The sequence below is a fragment of the Cynoglossus semilaevis genome, chromosome 2 (genome assembly GCF_000523025.1).
Source record: "Cynoglossus semilaevis isolate Cse_v1.0 chromosome 2, Cse_v1.0, whole genome shotgun sequence".
Lineage (NCBI taxonomy): Eukaryota > Metazoa > Chordata > Actinopteri > Pleuronectiformes > Cynoglossidae > Cynoglossus > Cynoglossus semilaevis.
In genome coordinates this window covers 10,793,776-10,817,187 of record NC_024308.1, presented here as the reverse complement: position 1 = coordinate 10,817,187, position 23,412 = coordinate 10,793,776, and the positions used below count along the sequence as shown (strand labels likewise).

The window sequence follows — 23,412 nt, the reverse complement described above, 5'->3', positions numbered from 1 at the left end:
CTCTGAGGTTGATGAGTCAGCCTGGCCCTCTTTGATGACATCACAGTGTTGTTGAAAGCCTGTCCTCTGGGTTCGGCTGTTTGACCTCTGGGCCTGACAGACATCAACCCAGTCATTACAACCCACAACTCCTTGGCTGCTGCACACTGGGAAATGCTCCTGCTCTTCTCTCTGAGTCCTCTGTGGACTTTCCCACTGAGGTCTGGACTGTTGGTTCTGATGTGTTCTGGAGGGTTCCTCAGACCACAGTACCTTGGTGTCATGACAGGCTGTGGACTGTTGGTTATACAGCCTCTTCTCCCGGCTCTTTAAATCCAGACGTTTGTGTCCAATCAGATCATAGATGACCAGACCCTGCGGTGACTCACCAACCTGTGGTTCACGTCCCTAAACAGGGCCTTTAATCACATGAACGGCTCTCCTGTCACTGTTGTGAATAAATTGAATATATGTAAGTGATTCTGAGTTACTTTTCAATATTATTGCAGTTGACAGACGAGAAGAAAAACAGAATGAATCAATTTCAGGTAAACACTACTCAATATCAACCTTGAATATGATTTATTTATTCCATTCATCTCTATAGTCCATTAGGTAACTGTCAAACTGTTCAAACAAATCTGAAAACGTTTGCCTTTCACTACAAATGGTGGGCTTGAGGTAATTGGTAGTACCAGAAAATGCAACTGTAAACTGCACAGTGCAAAGTAAAATATTTGGGTGAAATAAGAGCTTTTACATTTAGTTTTAATGTGCTGCCTCAAATATTCTCAGTTCAGCATTTAAGCATTTAAGATGTTTTAGAATCACAGAATACATAAACATAAACACGCTAACGGTCTGCCTGCCTGTTGGATCTTTATGAATTGATTTTAAATCGGCAAAGCCTAAATCACATTTGAAATGTGAATCAATTTTTTTGCACACCCCTAGTGGTGGAGCAGAGTGACTCTGCTCCCCTGATGGAGGGTGTATTCTCCACTCTTTGTCAACAAAGATTTTACAGAGCAGATAAACTGAAGAAGGGTTTTGTTTTTGAGGTTTTCTCCCTCTCTTTCTCTTACTCTCTCTCCTGTCCTCATACAGCACACACAGATACACACACACTGCCACAGCACTAAGTGTTTTGTGTTTGTGTACGGCTGGTTGCTGGTAACTGTTTCTCCTTCAATCACTAGTCTCGTCTGGTCTGATCCCACCTTCCAGCTCACACTCAGCAGTTAGCAGTGGAACCACATTAAAGGGACATTTCAGTGAAATTTCACCAGACAACAGTGAGAAGTGTCAGAGACACATGAGAGGAACCAGGAGACCAGAACATTCTGGAAGCTTTGTGTTTCATTAATGGAGGCTAAAAATCTCAAGTACACAGACTTATGTACCAGACATTGATCAGTCTGTAACCAGTCTGTAACCAGTCCCAGACCCCTTCTGGACCAGTGGTCCTGCTCTGACTCTGTGTCTGTTGTTGTATTTCTGGTTTGGTTAAAGTAACAACGTTTTTGTCTGGAAACAAAAGGAAATAGAAAAATGACTGTTGTCGTAAACTCACGACAACAAAATCACTCTGTTTGTTCTAACCTGACCTGGACCCCCCCCACCCCACCACAGCCCTCAGCCAAGGCGTCATGTGTCGACACCAGAGGATTTTATGGTTGTTTTTAGTGAAGTTTATTATTTTACCAGCTGTCTCACAAAGCCACCCCACCCTCACTGTCCCTGAGGTGTCCTAAATACCTGGCTGCTCTTTAATGGAGCAGGTTGACCTTTGACTCTGTTTTGATGAGGGGGGAGGGGGTGAGTGATGGTGTGTTAAGTGTTCAGTTCCTTTTCCCATTAGGCTGAATCAGGGCCTGCAGGACAACTGGGCTCTGGTCTTCATCAGTTTGACCTCTGACCTCAGCTCCTATTACTTGAATTTTCTCCATGGACTTAAAGGCAGCAGCAGTGACAGCAGCAGTAAACCATTGAACTGCAGTAGGTTTTTGTGATAAATTGTTTTTTATTGTACATTTTCAGAAAAAGTACAATACAACCTTGGTGTCATGACAGGCTGTGGACTGTTGGTTATACAGCCTCTTCTCCCGGCTCTTTAAATCCAGACGTTTGTGTCCAATCAGATCATAGATGACCAGACCCTGCGGTGACTCACCAACCTGTGGTTCACGTCCCTAAACAGGGCCTTTAATCACATGAACGGCTCTCCTGTCACTGTTGTGAATAAATTGAATATATGTAAGTGATTCTGAGTTACTTTTCAATATTATTGCAGTTGACAGACGAGAAGAAAAACAGAATGAATCAATTTCAGGTAAACACTACTCAATATCAACCTTGAATATGATTTATTTATTCCATTCATCTCTACAGTCCATTAGGTAACTTTCAAACTGTTCAAACAAATCTGAAAACGTTTGCCTTTCACTACAAATGGTGGGCTTGAGGTAATTGGTAGTACCAGAAAATGCAACTGTAAACTGCACAGTGCAAAGTAAAATATTTGGGTGAAATAAGAGCTTTTACATTTAGTTTTAATGTGCTGCCTCAAATATTCTCAGTTCAGCATTTAAGCATTTAAGATGTTTTAGAATCACAGAATACATAAACATAAACACGCTAACGGTCTGCCTGCCTGTTGGATCTTTATGAATTGATTTTAAATCGGCAAAGCCTAAATCACATTTGAAATGTGAATCAATTTTTTTGCACACCCCTAGTGGTGGAGCAGAGTGACTCTGCTCCCCTGATGGAGGGTGTATTCTCCACTCTTTGTCAACAAAGATTTTACAGAGCAGATAAACTGAAGAAGGGTTTTGTTTTTGAGGTTTTGCCCTCCTTTTCTCCCTCTCTTTCTCTTACTCTCTCTCCTGTCCTCATACAGCACACACAGATACACACACACTGCCACAGCACTAAGTGTTTTGTGTTTGTGTACGGCTGGTTGCTGGTAACTGTTTCTCCTTCAATCACTAGTCTCGTCTGGTCTGATCCCACCTTCCAGCTCACACTCAGCAGTTAGCAGTGGAACCACATTAAAGGGACATTTCAGTGAAATTTCACCAGACAACAGTGAGAAGTGTCAGAGACACATGAGAGGAACCAGGAGACCAGAACATTCTGGAAGCTTTGTGTTTCATTAATGGAGGCTAAAAATCTCAAGTACACAGACTTATGTACCAGACATTGATCAGTCTGTAACCAGTCTGTAACCAGTCCCAGGCCCTTCTGGACCAGTGGTCCTGCTCTGACTCTGTGTCTGTTGTTGTATTTCTGATGGTTTGGTTAAAGTAACAACGTTTTTGTCTGGAAACAAAAGGAAATAGAAAAATGACTGTTGTCGTAAACTCACGACAACAAAATCACTCTGTTTGTTCTAACCTGACCTGGACCCCCCCCACCCCACCACAGCCCTCAGCCAAGGCGTCATGTGTCGACACCAGAGGATTTTATGGTTGTTTTTAGTGAAGTTTATTATTTTACCAGCTGTCTCACAAAGCCACCCCACCCTCACTGTCCCTGAGGTGTCCTAAATACCTGGCTGCTCTTTAATGGAGCAGGTTGACCTTTGACTCTGTTTTGATGAGGGGGGAGGGGGTGAGTGATGGTGTGTTAAGTGTTCAGTTCCTTTTCCCATTAGGCTGAATCAGGGCCTGCAGGACAACTGGGCTCTGGTCTTCATCAGTTTGACCTCTGACCTCAGCTCCTATTACTTGAATTTTCTCCATGGACTTAAAGGCAGCAGCAGTGACAGCAGCAGTAAACCATTGAACTGCAGTAGGTTTTTGTGATAAATTGTTTTTTATTGTACATTTTCAGAAAAAGTACAATACAAGATAGTTACAACAAATATAGCCCCCCCATTCCCAAGGCAGCCCCCCTACCCGGCGCATCCCAGATCTCTACAGAAAAAAAGAGAAAGAAAGGCAGATAATAAAAATGTCCATATATAGGTGCAATTATCATGACGATGTCTAAGAAGGAATTGGCCCATTGTTGCCATGATAGAATATGAGGTGGCTGCCATCTCAAAGCCCACATTTTATTAGCTGCAGTGTGAGCAGCCCACAGTATATGCTTTTGTTGTAGAGTAAACTCTGAAGTGGAGTCATCATTAAGAAGGAGCAAAGATGGTGACAATGGCCAAGAGGCTTCTTCAGCTCTGACCGACTACTGGGAAGTTCTGGTATTTAGCCTCACCATTGCCTCTAGTTGTGACCCATCTGTTTCCTCTGATGCACTGACTGGTTGACTTCACTGTGGTCAGTTGTCAGAGCCTCTTCATGGACCAGGCCAGAAGTCAACAGTTCAGAAACACCCCCCCACCCTCCCTCCCCCCCAAGGTTTGTCAATCCCAACCTCCACTATGTAACACCTCCACGCTAACTTTCCGTCTGCTCCATTCACTGCCAGATCAAACATCACCTGATGGTGGCACTGTCAGGGTTCACACTGACTTCTCCAGGTCAAATTCAAGCACTTTTCCAGCACTTTAAAGGTGACATACAGTTTTCACCACTGAACGAGGTGATGGGTCAGCTTCGTTTCTGGTTGTTTTTGTTGTTGTTGTTTTTAGTTAGTTTATGGTCAGTGGTGAGCTAAAAAAAACAATACTAAATGTTTAGCACCAGTACAAATACTGAGGTACCGAGTTGGCCTTCAAACTGTTTGTTGGTCTACAGGCCTGGAAACCCTGGAATTCTTAGATAATTCTGCTGCAGGGAAATCTGCTGCTCCACACCTGTGTTTTCCTGTGTGTGTTTACAGTAACAGACTGTGACGGGATCTAAACTCAGTCGGTCAGGTGAGTCACTCAGACAGACACACCTCTGACACAAACCCACAGAGTCTCTGAGTCCATTTGTCGGTGAACAGTTCTGTTATGACGGAGAGGAAGTGTCTGCTCCGTTTTTTGGGAACATTTCACCAACTCTCTTTCTGAACCAAACCAAACTCATCAGGTTTGTTTGTCCATGTGTCCACATGTGCTCCCTGATGGACTTTCTTCAAACTTAAAGACCTAGAAAATGTTTATCAAAATTCAAAGAGTCCATTATCATAAAACCTAACTTCACAGAACCATCGCTCAGTCTGTCATACCTGCTGGAACTGTCTGAACCAGTAACCAGAGTCAAGACCAGATACAACAAGCATTTCCATTGAAGGTACTGTTGGTGGGACGCAGAGACAGACCAGAAACCCTACAGACGAGGTTCTTAATTATCTCCTGTTGGTCCCGTGGGTAGGAATCAGCCCAGAATCTGCTGCAGCCCACGTACCATACCTGTGTTCTAGAGTGGTTCTGCTGCTGGAGTCTGGGAGAACAGAGTCGGTGTTGGCACCCTGGACCTCAGCACTGTGTCAACATCCTGTCTTTGTTAGTCCACTGTAGAGGCAGACCAATGTCAGCAAATGGTCTACAGTGGTCCAGCACTGGACCATTGACCAGATAAGAAAGTGACTGCTGTGACTCAGACTCAGTGGGTGGAACGTCGGAACTCCTATAATCAGTTCCTACGCCTTTCCCAAGGTCCAGCTGGGAAAAGTTCTCTGGTTTTGCAATAAAACAATAGTTTGACCTGAGGTTTTCTCAGTGAGTCATAGCAACAGTCAAAAAACAAACAAACAAACACACACGAAGAAAAAGTTATAAACTAAAACGAAGGAGGTTTTTTAAACCAAACAGTCCTTAACTCTCTGGACTGGACTCGTGGGTCAGGTGAACCTCATGTGGGTCAGGTGAACCTCCTCTCAGACCTGCTGGCAGCCGCAGTAACAGCAGCATCAGCATCATCACTGTGCTGTAGTGACCTGGACTGTTAGGCAGAGGGTGATGTCCATCTGTAGCTAAGCTACAGCAGGGTTAGCCCACCAATGTCAGAGTGTGTGTGGAGCAGCGGTCAGACTGAGCTGAATACTAAAGGCTTACTCACACTGACTCCTCACTGAGCTGGTGAAAGCAGCCACTGTCTGCATGAGGCCTTTTGTTTTTCACAGTCATTCAGAGCAGCCACCTGCTCCAGTCTGAGCAGAACCAGGACTGAGATCAGGCTGCAGAAACCTCAGCAGGACACGAACCTGATACAGTTCTTACTGGTACTTACTCCTGGTATGGTTGTCAAAGGAACCGTAGCAGAGGGTTCTGTGTGTGTGTGTGTGTGTTTTTTTTTTTTGTGTGTGAACTATTTGTCATTGTGGTAACTTGGCAGCTGGTAGACTCGAACCTGAAACCTTCCTGTCTGCGTCCTTAACCACCAAGCCCCCACTGCCACCTGAGTGTGGACAAATGTTGATGTTCTCTCTACACCAAACATCAATGTTCCTCTAGAACAGGCATGGGCAACTTTTTAATCCAGCCTGCCAAACTTTTACAAATTAATTTTATTATATTTTATTTATATTATCATTATACTTCTGCCTTTTCCCTGCAGTAGCCACATTTCCCCAATAGATGGCATAGAAAATGATAAAAGCACTTTAGCAATTTACCCTTTATGCGTGAGTTTTACATGTTATTTATCTTTGTTCACACGAACGCTCCATCTTTCTGCTCCTTACAATTGTGGCCCTGAGTCAAAAAGTTTGCCCACTCCTGGTCTAGAACCATTGCTCTCTGAAAGAGTTCTCCATAAATAGTCTGCCTCTGTGTGGTTTCCATAGAAACCAGATAGTTGAAGTTTTGTCATAATGAGGAGGGAAGGCAACAGCTCCAGAGGAGGAAGTGATGTCAGCAGGCTCCCACTGGGAGATCATCAGATGAAGTTCTCCACGTTCTTCTCCAGATTCTTATTTTCTCTGTAACATCAAAACCAAAGACAAAGGCTTTTATTTGATAAGAAATTCACACAGAAATAACAAATGTGAAGACGAAGAACGTCCTGGACATGGACTGGTTTAAACTGTTCTCTACTGAACGCCTTTTGCTGCTTGAACCAGGCCGTTCTTGTTCTTGTTCTTCTTACCCATGTCGTCACTCAGACACAGACCATGAACATCAGGGGCTGATCACACACTCTGAGTTGACCATTGGTGTGAATGTGTAAGTGGGTGTGAATGGTGACTCCATATGTGGTCCTGTGATGGACTGGTCGACCCCCAGGGTCAACCCCTCCCTCACCTGTTGTCACAGTCTGGTCGTGGTTGAAGCAGCTGATTGTCCTCTGGTAGTTATCGTAGAACACAGCCACTAACATCACATAGGTAGAACTTCATTAGTCCTTCAGGAGTTCCCTTTGGAAAATTAAGGATCAGCTCCCCTTATGGACATTTCCTGAATCCCCATGCAGATTTTCACCTGCCCCCCTTCCTCCCCCTCTTCATCCTTCCTCACACTCAGGTTCTCAGAGTCAGTATCTCTCACTCTTCTCCCCCTTCCTGTCTCCCTCCCACCCCTTCTGGCTTTCTGCACATTAAGTGGGCCGAGTGGTGGAAATGTATCTGCGTGGACCGCCTCACATTTATGATGCCACACACACAAACACACACTAAAGTCCATCAGTGGAATTTGATTCTCACTCCAGATAAAGGAAACCAGTCCACACTCAGCTGGTCGGTCAGCTCCACCAAATTTGAAGGATGACATGTTGACTAATTAACTCATTTGTTAACTAGTCATTAATGGAAGCAGCTGGAGTCCAAGTGAAAACCATTGATTTTCTGTGTGGACTTTGGTTCAGAGGAGTGTTTGGTTTATGAAGCAGTAAAATGTTCATGTTCACACAGACAGAGCTGCTGGTCCTCTACTGCCTCCAGTGGTCAGATATTCACAGAAGACTCCTCTCCTCCGGCAGCAGTAGTGGGGGGAGGTGGGGGTTGTGGTTTGGAATGACTCCATCCTCTTGAACAGTCTCAGACTGAATAGCCAACATTCACCCCCCCCCCCCCCCCCCCCTGGACTCTGGCTGTCCCTGGACTGTCATTTCCTGTTGAATGGATCTTTCAGGACTGTGAAATCCAGAAACAAAACCTGTTCCTCTGAGTAAATGAAAAGAGAGTCAGAGTCCTGGGCTCAGCTGTTCAGGATCAGACCAGGAACTTTTCAACACAGTCATGTTTCCTGCAGCTTTGATCCACAGTTCAGATCATTTATTTCCTGCTCCTCTGGATTGTTTTTAGGAAACATTCCTTTTTTATGTGGAGGTAAATGTTTCTTTGTGTGTATTAGTACACAGTAAAGTTCTTTTGGTTTAATTTAAACCTTTCTAATAAATATTTACCTTGCTTTGCCTGTTGCTTTCCTGACATTTGAACCATTTGAACCCCGAGACTTCTGATCATTGGCCACAGCTGAGGTGACATGACCACAGATGCATTAAGACTCTTACTAAGTGGACTAAGTCTCCAGTAAAAAAACTATAAAAACGTCCTGTCACCTTCCTATGCTGTTTTCAGGGTGTACCTCAGCTGCCCTGTGCCAAAGCTCTGTACAACTACGATGGTAAAGAACCAGGAGACCTGAAGTTCAGCAAAGGGGACATTATCATCTTGCGGCGGCAGGTGGACGAGAACTGGTTCCACGGTGAGATGGGCGGAGTCCATGGCTTCTTCCCCACCAACTTTGTGCAGGTCATCAAGCCGCTGCCGCAGCCTCCACCTCAGTGCAAGGCCCTGTACGACTTTGAGCTGAAGGACAAAGAGGCGGACAAGGACTGTCTTCCCTTTTCTAAGGTGAGCCATCACTGCCACGCCTCCTCGTCCACCACGCCTTCATCACTGCAGCTAAGACCAGGCCTCTCTATCATTACAGCTGTGGGTGTGGTTCAAACCAGGGACAGAAGGTAGAGGGCGCTGTAGGCAGAATGTCCAAAAACATAAGAAGTGTCCAGTTAGTACTGTTTAGTACTTGTTGTAGAACTGGGATTTGAAGGAAGAAAAGTGAAGTACTTGTCATTGTGACACAGCTCACCACTGCACACAACCGAATGTGACCTCTGCTTTTAACCCATCACCAAAGTGAACAGTGGGCAGCTCTAAGTGCCCACTGAATGATTGTTGGTCAGGTTTTAAAAGAATCCAGTGATCGGCTGAAGACTGAAGTCTCTTCTCAATGATACAGGACGACATCCTGACTGTGATCCGCAGAGTGGATGACAACTGGGCAGAGGGAATGCTGGGAGATAAAATTGGAATTTTCCCCATCTCATATGTGGAGGTGAGTCAAGGACGGTGCTGTACGCCCCCCTGTGGACACTGTCCCTGCAGAACTAAGAAGTGTGTGCCCGTGTGTGTGTGTGTGCTGTGACTGAGATGAGGTGTCTGATGAACCTGCTCAGTGTCTGCAGGAGTCAAACCCCTGACCTTTCATGTCTGAGGAGAAGACAATGCCCGAGGCAGACGTGTGTCAGCAGGCTGTGATTAAGTCTGAAATTCTTCTTCTTCTTCTTCTCTTTGATTTCAGCTCCAAACTCATTCATTACTGTTGAAACCTCCTGGTTCTCCAGTACCCCCCACCCCCATCCCCAACCCCCCAGGCCGATAGATGTTCCCTCTGAACATCTGAAGGAGCTTCCTGAATCTGTACCTCGTCTACACCTGTGGTCGTTTGTCAGACCACCGATTTATTTTTATTAAGCCGCTGCCGCAGCCTCCACCTCAGTGCAAGGCCCTGTACGACTTTGAGCTGAAGGACAAAGAGGCGGACAAGGACTGTCTTCCCTTTTCTAAGGTGAGCCATCACTGCCACGCCTCCTCGTCCACCACGCCTTCATCACTGCAGCTAAGACCAGGCCTCTCTATCATTACAGCTGTGGGTGTGGTTCAAACCAGGGACAGAAGGTAGAGGGCGCTGTAGGCAGAATGTCCAAAAACATAAGAAGTGTCCAGTTAGTACTGTTTAGTACTTGTTGTAGAACTGGGATTTGAAGGAAGAAAAGTGAAGTACTTGTCATTGTGACACAGCTCACCACTGCACACAACCAAATGTGACCTCTGCTTTTAACCCATCACCAAAGTGAACAGTGGGCAGCTCTAAGTGCCCACTGAATGATTGTTGGTCAGGTTTTAAAAGAATCCAGTGATCGGCTGAAGACTGAAGTCTCTTCTCAATGATACAGGACGACATCCTGACTGTGATCCGCAGAGTGGATGACAACTGGGCAGAGGGAATGCTGGGAGATAAAATTGGAATTTTCCCCATCTCATATGTGGAGGTGAGTCAAGGACGGTGCTGTACGCCCCCCTGTGGACACTGTCCCTGCAGAACTAAGAAGTGTGTGCCCGTGTGTGTGTGTGTGCTGTGACTGAGATGAGGTGTCTGATGAACCTGCTCAGTGTCTGCAGGAGTCAAACCCCTGACCTTTCATGTCTGAGGAGAAGACAATGCCCGAGGCAGACGTGTGTCAGCAGGCTGTGATTAAGTCTGAAATTCTTCTTCTTCTTCTTCTCTTTGATTTCAGCTCCAAACTCATTCATTACTGTTGAAACCTCCTGGTTCTCCAGTACCCCCCACCCCCATCCCCAACCCCCCAGGCCGATAGATGTTCCCTCTGAACATCTGAAGGAGCTTCCTGAATCTGTACCTCGTCTACACCTGTGGTCGTTTGTCAGACCACCGATTTATTTTTATTATCTCTGTTTCTGTGTGTGTCCCCCCCCCTCACAGTTTAACACTGCAGCTCGTCACCTCATCGAGCTGGACAAACCCTCGGACTCTAGCGGAGACTCTGGGGAGGGGCCCTCCACTGGCCCTCAGAGTAACGGAGCACAGCGGGTGGGGGAGAAAAAGAACAGCAAGAAGCGACATTCCTTCACCTCTCTCACCATGTCCCATAAACCCATGCTGGCCCCGCCTCCTCAACGCCACTCCATGGAGATCAGCGGGCCGGTCCTCATTAGCTCCAGCAACCCTACAGCAGCCGCCCGCATAGGAGAGATCAGCGGAGGGCTGTCCTGCAGCGCACCCTCACAGGTGCAGTACTCCACTCCACCAGTAGGAAACTGAAGTCCACAAAGAAAACCAGTGATTTTAGTTCTCGGGGACACGGAGTTCAAACATCTTCTATTATGACATTGGTGACACAAACTGACCACAAGAGGCAGCAGGTTATTCTGTGGATTTTGGTGCTAAAAAACAGTTCCCTGATGTGGTAGAGAGAACAGATTTAATTGGCTGACACTTCTGTGGTGTTAAAACGTTAAACATCAAAGCTGATCCTTTAAACTTAATTCCATCAGTTCAAATAATGAACTTTGTAGAAACTGTGTGTGTGTGTCCTGTGTGTTGTGTTGAGGTGGCGGCCTCCAGACGCAGCAGCTGTAGCTGCCGTCATGTTAGAGCTGTTGGAGAGGGGCCGGGCGGAGCTACAGAGGGTTAGTTGTGGACGAGTGCAGTCACGCATCTGTGATTTTCAAATGCTCTGTTTGGAATGATGGGGAGAGAGGGGAAAAAAACGGGAAGTGGGTCGGACTGTTGACAAAGGAGGAGGGAAGAGGAGGGAGTAAAGAGGGAGGATAAAGAAAGGAGCAATGTGGTCGTGAAAAAATAAATCTAATGAAAGTCTATATAAAGTTTAAAAGTCTGTGAGTTCTCAGAGTTCTCCTTGGTCTGAGCTATGATTTTAGTTCTGACCAAACCTCATAGAGAGAATCATTATTTTAACTCACGCCAAAGTCCAACACTGTAGGTGGTTCGAAGTGCACTTTTTCTGGAGTATTATTTTATATAATTCTGAAAGCTGGATCAGACTAGGCTAAGCTGGGGTTCATGAGATCCAGGTGTGTGTGTGTGTGTGTGTGTGTGTGTGTGTGTTCACCTCTGATCTTTTTCTCTATCTTTTCTTCCAGGTTCACATTTGCACAACTGGACTCATTGTGACTCCGCCCCCCAGCAGCCCTGTCACCACAGCGACAGTCTTCACCTTTCCCTCAGAGACCAGCTTCACCTCCATGCCTGTGGTAGGTGTAGACACGTTAGGAAAGGAGGGTCAAAGGTCAACATCAGGGCAGCGAGAGAGAGAGAGAGACAGAATTGACACTAGTGAAGATCCAGTTGTTTGGTTTCAACTGAGTGGTGTTTTTAGACCTGCAGCCAGCAGAGAAATATCACACACACACACACACACACACACTTCCTGTGTGAGCCCTGCTGCCTGTGGACCTTGTGAATGAGCCGGAATGTGTGAATGTTCTCTGCTTCACTTGTGAAGCTGACGTGATGTTTTTGTACAGAGGAGTTCTAATTATCTCAGCTCCAGTCTGCTCACTGGACCAGAACACAGCTCTCCCCCAGGCCCACTGGGCCACGCCCCCTCCCTTTATTGTGTCATGGAAGCTTTTCCTCTGGTGCTCAGCCATGTGGAGATGTTCTGAAGAGTTCCCGTTCTTTGACTTCTGGTCCTGGAACAACCAGGTCCACTTAGACCAGGTTTAGACTTCAGTTTGGTTCGGATCACTTGACTTCAGTATGAGGTTCTGCTGAGTCCATCAGCAGATACAAGACCCCCCCCCATCACACCTGGTTGTTAAATCTGTTCTTTCTGTCAAACTACACTTTTCTAAAAGTTTTTTTCTTTTTTTTTTTAACAACATTTTTTTTCTCTGTTCTTATTGACAGGATGCTCTGCCTCCGCCCCCTCCCCCTCCCCCACAGTCCTCTGCCAGTGGAGTGGTGTATTCACTGGCGTCGGGACAGAGACCCTCCCCGAGCTCCAGTGACCAGGGTGGGAGACAAAGACCCACAGTGTGAGCATTTGAAAACTCTGACTGTCACTAAGAATATTCAGTTGGGGAGAGGGGGGAGCTGTTGCTCAGGGTGAAGCTCTTAGTGGTAATGACAGGTTGGTGGGGACGCGGTGACTCACTCTGAGGCTCACCCTCAGCAAACAGGTGCAGAAGGTCTGAAATTAACCATTTTAGTCACCAGTGATTTTAGCTGAGACCAAAGTCCATAGAGAAAATCAGTGATTTTAGCTCTCGGACACATGTGACTGCCTTACAAGGTTCTGAATGTCCAATAAAACCCTGAACTCTTCCTTTTTAAAGGGGTCAGACCTGTGTTTGACAGTCTCCAGGGTAACATTATAAAATCCCCTCAGTCACCTCTGACATCTGACCCCACCCCCTTTCTCCCATTCACCTTTCACCCTCCTGACTTCCCACAAAGACACCAAACACACCTGTTGGGCATTAGATGCTCCCTGCTCTGTCCTCCGTCCTCATCTGTGTCTCCGTGTCCTGGTCTTCATGCCTGTCAGACTCTGAGGAATTTATGTTCTTAGAATCAGTGAAGTCAGGCTGAGAACATTCCAGCTGGGACTGAGCTTATGTCCCACTGCTGAACTTCTTCCCCCCTGCAGTGTTGATTTTCTCAGGGTCAGAGGACGACGTCCGTCCTGCAGCTGTTTGGCCAAGAACGTCGTGCACAGACTCATGGGTTCTGTTTCCTGTTTGTGCTGGTACAGGTACGTGGCCATGTTCCCCTACACCCCTCGTAAAGAGGACGAGCTGGAGCTGAGGAAAGGTGAGATGTTCCTGGTTCTGGAACGCTGTCAGGACGGCTGGTTCAAAGGAACATCCATGCACACCGGAAAGATCGGAGTGTTCCCGGGAAATTACATGAGTCCAGTCAGCAGGTTGGTCACATGATCAGGTGGATGTTCTGATTCTGTCAGTGAGTGTCAGGTTAGAACAGAGCAGCAGGTTTGGTTGATGGAAACTTCAAATATTATATATTCAAATAATCGTCAGGGTTAGGTTCTTAACCAAACGTTCTTCATGCTACATCAGGAGATCTAAGGCTGTGTTTTAGCTAACCTTCAGCTCCACTCCCAGCTAACTGCTAGCTTTGATCATGACTTACCTTTTTTTCTTTCTCAGCTCAGGACTTTGTTTTTGGCTAACCTTTAGCTTATTTTCTTTCACTTTCTGATATTTTTAGCTCATCTTTTAGCCTCGCTCTCCTCTCACAGTGACACTTCTCTTTTCCAGGACGGCATCAGGCAGTGCTCAACCGAAATTACCCATGAGTCTTTGTGCTCAGGCTGGCCGTGGTATCACCATGGTCACCTCTTCCTCAGCTCCACTCGGTTCTGTTGTTCCTGGTCTGGACTTTAACAAACCTGCCGTGGTCAATGGCTCCGGTCCAGGGTCTGCTGCTGTGACCTCTTCTGTGACCTCTGCTGTGACCTCCGCTGTGACCTCTGCTCAGACGGCCACAGGTCAGCAGCCCAAGGTTCCTCTGCATGTCACCTCTCAGATGACGGTGAATCAGGCACGAAACGCCGTCAGGACAGGTTCGATTCCCCACTGAAATGATTTCATTATTTTTTTACTTTAACACAGTGACAAATAATGAACCAACTCTTCTTTTATCTAGCGGCCTGTCAGAGTCAGGACCGAACCACCACCACCACTGTGCCTCCCATACAGTCTGTAGCGCCCCCTGCAGGCTTCCATTCAAACTCGGTGGCCTCTGTCCAGCCCTCCCCCAGCTCTGCTCAGAGCAGCACTCGGGCCAGTGTGGCCATGGGCTGTGCCGCGGCGTCTCTCACTCCACCCAACGTCAGTGCTGCGTCTCTAGAGGGCGATGTCCTGTCCAGAACGGTTCCTGTTCTATGTGCAGCCAGTTCTGCTGCTACGGCTGTGTCCAACAACGCAGCCCCCCCCTGCAGAGGGGACAAGGATGGGAAGGTTCGAGTCTTAACAGGAAAGACACAAACTAATAGCTGATAGCGACCTCTAATGGCTGTTTTTTTATCCTGCAGAGAGAAAAGAAAAGTCTCCTGAAGCTTCTGTCCTCCAACAAGAAGAAGTCTCGACCTTCTCCACCGTCTTCTCCTACACTAGAGGTGGAGCAAACTGCTGCTGGAGACGCCCTTCATGGAGCCATGGGACATGAAGCTGTCTCCTCTGGACCTGGACCTGGACCTGGACCTGCAGTCAGTTCAGAGCCTGATTCTGCTGCCTCCTCTTCCTCCTCCTCCCCCTGTGTAGTTTTTGACTCCTCCCACAGGAAGAACACAGCTCTGGATATAGTGTGTGCTCCTATAGCCCCGCCCCCTCGTCAGGCCTGCTCCTCTCTGTCTTCTCAGCAGCAGGACGCTCGGCCCATTGTCTGTGAGCGGTACGGACATTCAGACCTTCTCGTCGTCACGACGTCAAAGTATTTCTTCTGCCTGTGACCCACAGTCTTCGTCCAAGTCTTCTCAGTCTGCTCCTTTTGTCTCCTCAGGTACAGGGTGGTGGTGTCATATCCTCCTCAGAGCGAGGCTGAGCTGGAGCTGAAGGAGGGAGACATCGTCTTCGTCCACAGGAAGAGGGAGGACGGCTGGTTTAAAGGAACCCTACAGAGGAACGGCAGGACTGGACTGTTCCCTGGCAGCTTTGTAGACAGCATCTGACCCAACAGACATGGGCTGGACTGCTGAGTAGGCCACACTCTCTCACTGTTTCAAGGGCTAGTGACTGACAAATAGATGAGTGGCCAACAGACCAGAGACAGAGAAATAGATTTTAGTCTCTTTACAGATTAATTTGTTATAAACTCAACATATTTATGAGTCTGTGAAGTCCTGAGAGACTATCTATCTGACAGGAAACTATGGTTTATAATCTCTTACACACACCCATAATTGAAATCAGAGGTTTTAGTGCTGATTTTAGGAGCTGCTGGTCAACTGCTGCCTCCTCTGGTCACTTTGTGTCACTGAGATAAATCTTATCAAAGGATTCCTAGTCATGAAATCACAAAATAAACATTTGAACTTAGTGATGGAGGCAGCAGTGGATCAACAACTGCTGAGTCTGAGAGATAAAATCACTGATTTTCTCTGAGGTTTGCTGTTACAAGGCAGTTACAAACCTCTGAGTGTCTGAAGTGTCTCACAGTGAGATGAAGAAGAGAAACCAATGCCTTTTAAGGGGAGGAGTCTGTTGTGATTAAAAAGGTTTAAATGAAACCTAAACCTAATTTAAAAAAAATAATTTTAGAAAATTAGTCTTAAGAAAACACTGAAATATCCTTTTATCCAGAACAGCTGTCACAGCCTGGTTGGGGCGGAGCCTAAGTGTGAAGCACAGTCAGACGGATGAAATGACACACACAATCTGCACCTCTGGCTCCCAGCCCCCCGCCCCGAACCCCCACTGCCCCCACCCAGACTGTACCAAACCTGTGTCTAATCCTGGCCCTGACTCTAATTCTAATTCTTATTTTTCTAATTCAACCTCAGACTCTTCCAGAGTCCCAGCGGTTCATTAACTCATTAACTTACTTCACTAACTCAGTGTTGCCTCTTTGTTGTCGTGACAACAGACTTTTCTTCTTCTTTGGTCTGATGTTAACGTGTCTCTGGGTGAAAAGGAAACTCTTCTTCATGTGATGTCTGCTGAGATTTTATTATTTAATCCAGGATCCGACCGTCGACACGACGCCACGCTGGAACTATAAACACACTCCAAGCCACACTCTCCACATGGTGGCGCTGCACGACCACAAAGTTGTCTTATCTCCTTTTTTTGTCTGTTTTTTTTTTTTTTGTGTTCGGCCATGTCGTTCGGTGATTGGCTGCTGAGATGTGAGGTCACAGGAGTCAGGTCCTGGTACTGATTCTGGTTCTGGTTGGTTAAAGACATGTTAGTACCTGGTCTGAGTCCAGTCTCCAGGACATGTTTAAAAAAAATAAAAGCACAAATCCTCTCAGCTAGTCACTTTACAGTCACAGGTACTGATGGAGCTGAACTCATGACCTTTGACCTTTTCTGGTTGTGCTGGTTGATTTCACGTTAATGTTTTAGACTGGACTGATGGTCAGATGTTTGTTTGTCTTTGGTCTTTTTGACTGTGTGATAACTAAGATTACGAGGTAACCCCCACCCAGACGTAGGGACGTGTGTTTTTATTTCTGTGATCTGTCTTAAAGGTTAAAGTTTGTCTGAGAAGAAACAAAAATGTGAATCTGTGTTTAATTATTCTGAGGTTAACAGAGGTCTCCACCCCCTGGTCAGACTGTGCTCTCAGACCATGTTCTTCAGCACATGATCTTCTCAGAGGGTTAGTCATTATTGGAATTGACTTTTATTTGAAAAGACTCCACGCCTACAGGAAGTAGGAGAAAATCTGGTCCTTTTCCAAATAAAACAATATTTATTACTGATAATCTGTTATTATTCAAATATGTCTGGTATCAGGAGAACGTTGGTCCAGTAGTGGTCCGTGACCCAGTGGTTGGGGACCTCTGTTTTAAAAATGATCAAGAATAAAGGAGCCTTTTACGTCTTGGATGAAGACGTCAGTAATGTTGCCCCCCTCAGGTCTTTTTTTTCCCTGCTAAAGCATTTAGTATTTCTTAACCTAAAACTCCAGCAGGAACAGGGGCCAGTACTTGGAACTGTTTTTGTTCCTGTGGTGGTTTTGACAGCAGAGACGAACCTAAAGCATCTTTTCTGAAGTTTTGGTTGTGATTAATCAGAAACGTCCGTTATCTTTCCTCTTGCAGCGACCTCTAGTGGAGGTTCTTCACAAATTGTCTTGTTGTTAGTGTCTGTGTAAAAACTGATGAAACTGACCTGGAACTGTTTGTAAAAAAAAAAGAAAACTGTCATTTATGTGAAAAAGATTCTGAAGTACAGTGGGAAAAATGATCCAACATTTTATAAAAAATAAATAAAATCAAATCTATAACAATTAAAAAAAACCAAAAGGTTTGTATTTTCACTCTGTTCTGTCTGTGAGACTGAGAGAACTTTATCTGATGCTGAGTGTTAGCATCGGTACTGACCTGTGAGTGATTGTTGGCTTAATCTCAGATGAATGTTTTGAATTTGGTTTTTACAGGTATGAACCTGGTCATGTTTCAGTGCGTGAACCTTCAGTATCAGTACTGTTGTTGTCTTCAGTGCAGTTTCTAACTGATTGGTTTTGTTGTGAACAGTGTTTGTCCAACAGTTTCTTTCAGATCCGTGGTGGTTGTCCTCCATCTCTCGTCCTCACCTTTCAGGACGTCTCCTCTCCTGCTGACCGTTTGCTCTAACTCACTGTTTCAGGTGTTGGAGGTGTATTCATCACAGTAAAAATCAATGACTGCTGACCTGATGGATGGAGCTGCTCTGGACCAAGGCCACACACCTCCACCATTACCCACAATTCTATGCTGCTGCAGCAGGAGGACATTTATGGATGAGTGGCTATATATAATTTATGACCAGTGAAGGGCGAAGGTTAGTCGTGTGATTTTTTTTCAAATCGAAACCTGACTGTGGTTCAACACAGGAGTAATCAGATTACTGGAGTAATCTGATCTACACGGACAACAGATTGTGAAGTTAATCTGACTCAGCAATTCAATTAAATTTCACAGTGGGGAATTTAAATAAATGTTTATTAATTAAAAAATAAAATATTGGCTTATATTGTGTAAATCTGATACGAACTACTAATTTTATTAAATCAATTTTAATTAAATCAAATTTTAGAATTTAAGAACTCACGAATGGTCCGTGTTTTCTCTATTGTGTACATTTGTCGCCCTCTGCTGACAGACTACGAAAAAGTGCAAGTAGAGTAGAAAAACAAATATGGCGGCGCCCGTCAACAGAGTTTCCGCTGCTGATGTTTAGTCACTTTTTTCACATTAAAAGAACTTTTAGAAGAAAAATCTATTTCTGTCTGGGAAACCGATCTTTATGTAAGTAGTAAAGACTAAAAATTCACCGAAAATATGATTTAATTTGCAGTATGTTATTAGGCAGAAAATCCGCCTTAAAATAAAGCTAAAATTCCGAGCTTCATCTTTAGCATCTAACGCAGGCGTGGGCAAACGTTTTAATTCGCGGGCCACAATTGTCCTAAAATTAAACAAGGGGCCCGGGTCAGGAGCAGACAGATGGAGCGTTCGTGTGAAAAGACAAATGACCTGTAAAGTCATGCATAAAGGCTAAAATGCTTTTAGCATTTTCTACGCCATCTGTTGGGGAAACGTGGATATTACAGGGAAAAGGCAGAAGTATACTGATAATATGAATAAATAATATAGTGTAATTTAGAAAAGTTTGACGGGCTGGACTAAAAAAGCTGAACGGGCCGCATCCGGCCCCCGGACAGTACAAGAGTTTACCAGTTTCACTGTGAATGAGGTTTAATGACCTATGATCATATGTGTGAGGAGTGAGTTTGATAACATTACTAAACAAATGTTGGGTTTTTCGGCTGTATTGTGATTTTCTCGCTCTCTCTGTGTCTCTAATTTACAGGGCCACGTCCAGACTGGCAGTAGTCTGTGGGGGCTCCAGAGGTATAGGAGCCTCTGTCTCACAGCTGCTGGCACTGAGGGGCCACAGGGTGGCGGTGGTGTCCAGGAACAAGGAGGCTGCAAAAACCACTGTGGCATCTCTGCCTGGAGGTAAACTCCTCCCTCACACCAACAGAGAAAAACAATGAGAATTAATGAGATGTTCATTTTCATTAGCCTCAGTGAGACCTCAGTAAGACTGATGGGTTCAAGTCACCAGTCATTCTGTCTCTGCTCCTCAGACGAACACATGACCTTCAGCTGTGACGTTTCCAAACCACAGGAAGTCCAGGAGACCTTTGACTCCATTCACAAAAGCTGTGGAGGAATCTCCTACCTGGTGAACGCTGCTGGAATCAACAGGTCAGACCAAAGGACACGCCCACCGCCTGTACTCACATGGTGATGTCATCGCTTTTTCTGACCCAGTGTCTTCGCTCAGGGATGCTCTGCTGCTGAGGACCAAGCCTGAGGACATGGAGGCCCTGCTGCACACTAATGTGATGGGCACCATGCTGACCTGCAGGGCGGCGCTGCGGAGCATGCTGCATGTTCAGGGAGGCGCCATTGTTAATTTAGGTCAGTGACAAGCATTTCACAACACTACACAAAGTGTAGCACCTGTGAAAATATCTGTCTGTCAAGTACCATCAGTGTGACACAGACCTGCACTGTTCACATCCATTTCTAACTAACACACACACATACATCCATGAGTATGGAACCACACACTCTGTACCACTAAACCAGAGGTTTATATATGTGTTTATACAGTGGAACCTCGAGGTACCAGTCTAATCCATTCCACGACAGCACTCGCGTCTCGATCAAAATTTCTCCAATAAAAATAATTAAAAACCAATTAATTAGTTAGTAGTTAGAAATATACTATTAATTAATGAAATTAAAATCCCACCCATCTAAACATTAAAAACATAGATATGAACAAATATATTGATAATATAAAATAATAATAATTAAGAAAACATTTTATATTATTGTTATAAAAATGAGTAAAATACTCCAGAGAGAGACAGTGAGGGAGACAGAGCCAGATTATATATATCATTTTTTTATTTTTTTTTATTTTATTAAACACTAAAAGTTGGTGACGAACTCAGAAGCTGCTTTGGTGTCAGAGCTCACAGCTTCCTCATGTCGTACGGCTGAATGGATGCCAGCCCTGGTCTTCTACTGTGTTCCCAGGTTCTGTTGTGGGTCTGAAAGGAAACCCAGGTCAGTGTGTTTACAGCGCCACCAAGTCTGCTCTGGAAGGATTCACACGGTCTTTAGCCAAAGAAGTAGCGTCACGGAAGATCAGAGTCAACCTGCTGGCTCCAGGTACTGAACCGCTCCGCCGTAGTACTCTGGAGGACTCCACTGTCATTCCCAGGATGTGCTCATGTCCCAGAATTCCTCTGTTGTTGGCAGGCTTCGTCCACACCTCCATGACCTCAGGACTGAAGGAGGAGGAGGTCACACGTGTCATTCCTCTGAGGAGATTTGGACGAGCTGAGGAGGTGGCTCTGTCTGTTCTGTTCCTGCTGCAGAGTTCCTACATCACAGGCCAGGTTCTAGTGGTGGACGGGGGTCTGCACTTGTCCATGTAGGAGGTGTAGCCTCATTAGCAGTGATGAGGCTCTCACATCAGTAGATGAATCAGTGACCTCTGACCTCTGGAGGAGGGTTGGGGTGGGGTGTGGATGGATGTGTCTGTTTCTGTTGAGGGTGTTGACGTGGGTCAACATCTGGTTCATGGGTGATAGAAGATGAACAGCCAGGACTGTGTTGGTTCTGAACATTTATTTACTTTAATAAAACCTAAAATAACATCAGGAAACAGTTTCATGTACAGATGGTGATTGGCCAAGAAATGTGCAAGCACAGAAAACAATCAGCAGATGGTGCTGTGTCACACTGTAAAGACATAACAGGCCAGGTATAAATATATGTTACTTTTCTTCAACAGGAAAAAAAAACAAGGATCTGGTTTCAGTCCGTCGGTTCCTTTAGACAGTTCTTTGGCACCACAGAAAGAAAACAACCAAACAATAAGAACAGGCAGAACAGAGAGTCAGAACGTCAGCACCAACAGTGACATCAGGACAGAACTATTATAAAACTGGAACAGGAACAAATAAAAAAGACTTTTTGAGGAGACATCTGGTGATCTGTCACTGCTGCACCCTCACCCTCACCCACACCCACACCCTCACCCTCACCCACACCCAAGAATTGACCTCAGGTTTCCTCCAAGTCTGTCATCATTGTTGTCCAATCAGCTGACTCCTATCAGTCTTCTGTCAGGAGCTGTGGTGGGCGTGGTCACGTGAACTCTGTGGTTGTAGCCGAAAAAAGTCAAAGCGTGTGTGTGTGTGTGTGTGTGTGCATCATTACAGTGAATATTTCAACCTACTGTTTAAACACACACCAACCAAGGAGAACCCTTCACCTTCACCTGCGTCACCTCCACACTTGTCCTCACCCAAACCTACTTGTACCGTCCATCTCTCCACTCTCTCTCTCTTTTTTCTCTGAACACTTTCTTTATTTCAGTAAAAAATAAACATCTGTATTTGTGTGAAAGGTCCGGCCTTGTCCTGACAGCACTGGACTGTAGGTGTCAGCACTGAGCTGCGTCTCCTTTGTCAAAGTGGCGTTCACTCTGTGTTCTGTTGTGACACCACGTTTTCATGCAGGTATCATTTTTTATCTTAGCATTTTAAAAAATATTTTTGTTTCTGAGGCACATCAGCAGGGGGTGCTCCAACAGTTCATTAGAGAAGAAGTTAAAACAGCGGTGGTTCTCCAGGTCTCGTCCCCACAGACCAACAAACCCAGAGGAAGAACACTGTCATGATCAATGACGAGAACGTGACTGTGATGACATCATCAACCAGCAGGTTCCCTTCAGAGCCTGCGTCCTCGGGGTCATCATCAGTTCTACAGATCATCACTCTCCACCAGGCCACCAGGTGGCAGTGGGCTGTAGTCGGGGAAGAAGGCGGCCTTCACATCCAGGCCTCGCTCTGTCAACGCAGCGTAGCGGCTGGTGGACGGACGGACCTTCTTAGGCCTGGGGACGTTTGGCTGCTGCCACTGAGCTGTGGACCAGAAAACATTTATGGAAATGGTTCCACAGAAGAAGAGAATGTGTAGACACCCAGCCTAACCACCAGGTGGCAGTCTGGTCATAAAAACTCACTGTGAACGTCTAGTCGTGCTGTGCTGGACACGATTCCTGCCTCATTCTTGGCCGACACTGTGTACCAGCCGGCGTCTTCCTTCATGGCCGGCTGGATAATCATACACAGGTAACCACAGTTGTCCTGGTGCATGCTGGGAAAGCACAGAGGTTATTTGTAGAGCTGTTGTGTGTGTGTGTGTGTGGACAGAGAACCAGTGTGTGTTCTACCTGATCCTGTCAGTGTTGTGAGTGAACGACTCGTTCTCTCTCTTCCAGAAGATCTGAGGATACGGAACGCCACTGACTCGACATTCCAGTCTGACGGGATGACCCTCGGCCACGATGGTGTTCTGCAGCTTCTCCACGAACGACGGAACCTTGTGCATTTCCTTAGCTGCAGACACAACATTGTCATTTAGTCCACGTGACTGCTATGGTTCCAGAGGTTCTCATGGTTCCAGAAGATGGTTCCTGGTTACCTGCCACGATCAGTTCCAGGTTGAATGAGTTCTGTCCTGCTCGGTTGCTGGCGATGCAGGTGTAGATCCCTGCGTCACGACTCGTCACCGGCTCGATGACCAATGAGTGGACGCCGTTCTCTCTCACCAGCATCTTGTGGGAGGAGTCAGGGCGGATGGTCTGACCGTTCAGCTGCCAGATGAGGTCGGGGGTCGGCAGCCCACTCACCTGGGGGAGGGGCAGGGAACATCATGTACATGTACAAGGCTGTGTGTGTGTGTGTGTGTGTGTGTGGAAGAGCCTCAACGTTATTGCAGTGCATCCTGGGAACAAACAGTCCCCTCCTATATAGTCACTGCTCTGTGGATTTACATCAGACTGAAGCTGTGGCAGCAGTACCAGTAACAGTACCAGTAACAGTACCAGTACCAGTAACAGTACCAGTAACAGTGGGGACTTAGTGGCGATTTAATCCCTGAAACTCAGCTTCCTGTCTTTAGCCTGTGAGCCTGAGGACAGGAAGTGATAAAATGTCAGCATATTTCT

At 45.9% G+C, this 23,412-nt stretch overlaps 3 protein-coding genes across 7 annotated transcripts in view; 2 read left to right on the top strand and 1 right to left on the bottom strand.

The window, feature by feature from the left end:
- The window catches only part of sh3rf1 (SH3 domain containing ring finger 1), a 22,710-nt gene extending 5,077 nt beyond the window's left edge, over window positions 1-17,633 (top strand). The window contains exons 3-12 of the mRNA XM_008337669.3: window positions 8,389-8,664; window positions 9,053-9,148; window positions 10,598-10,903; window positions 11,779-11,889; window positions 12,548-12,675; window positions 13,395-13,565; window positions 13,921-14,225; window positions 14,309-14,622; window positions 14,697-15,055; window positions 15,164-17,633. Coding sequence (XP_008335891.1) covers window positions 8,389-8,664; window positions 9,053-9,148; window positions 10,598-10,903; window positions 11,779-11,889; window positions 12,548-12,675; window positions 13,395-13,565; window positions 13,921-14,225; window positions 14,309-14,622; window positions 14,697-15,055; window positions 15,164-15,332 — 2,235 coding nt within the window. The 3' untranslated portion in view covers window positions 15,333-17,633. The remainder of the gene's footprint in view (window positions 1-8,388; window positions 8,665-9,052; window positions 9,149-10,597; window positions 10,904-11,778; window positions 11,890-12,547; window positions 12,676-13,394; window positions 13,566-13,920; window positions 14,226-14,308; window positions 14,623-14,696; window positions 15,056-15,163) is intronic.
- Window positions 17,634-18,483: 850 nt separating this feature from the next.
- On the top strand, window positions 18,484-21,294 carry cbr4 (carbonyl reductase 4). 2 transcript variants are annotated; one of them, XM_008337619.3, is made up of 6 exons: window positions 18,484-18,617; window positions 19,183-19,331; window positions 19,463-19,583; window positions 19,663-19,799; window positions 20,427-20,561; window positions 20,652-21,294. In XM_008337619.3, coding segments are annotated over exons 1-6 (723 nt in total). In that variant the 5' UTR covers window positions 18,484-18,615; the 3' UTR covers window positions 20,831-21,294. The 2 variants fall into 2 exon arrangements, with proteins under 2 accessions (XP_008335841.1, XP_008335833.1); XM_008337611.3 differs by having other exon boundaries at window positions 20,427-21,294.
- Window positions 21,009-23,412, bottom strand: part of palld (palladin, cytoskeletal associated protein) — a 29,983-nt gene continuing 27,579 nt past the window's right edge. For 3 of the 4 annotated variants that reach the window (XM_025052817.1, XM_025052821.1, XM_025052825.1), the window contains 4 exons: window positions 22,887-23,094; window positions 22,636-22,801; window positions 22,426-22,559; window positions 22,164-22,324 (listed from right to left, as the gene is read on the bottom strand). In XM_025052817.1, the coding sequence (XP_024908585.1) occupies window positions 22,164-22,324; window positions 22,426-22,559; window positions 22,636-22,801; window positions 22,887-23,094 (669 nt within the window). Of the gene's footprint in view, window positions 22,325-22,425; window positions 22,560-22,635; window positions 22,802-22,886; window positions 23,095-23,412 lie in introns of all 4 variants that reach the window. The other variant, XM_025052813.1, reaches the window with a different exon arrangement.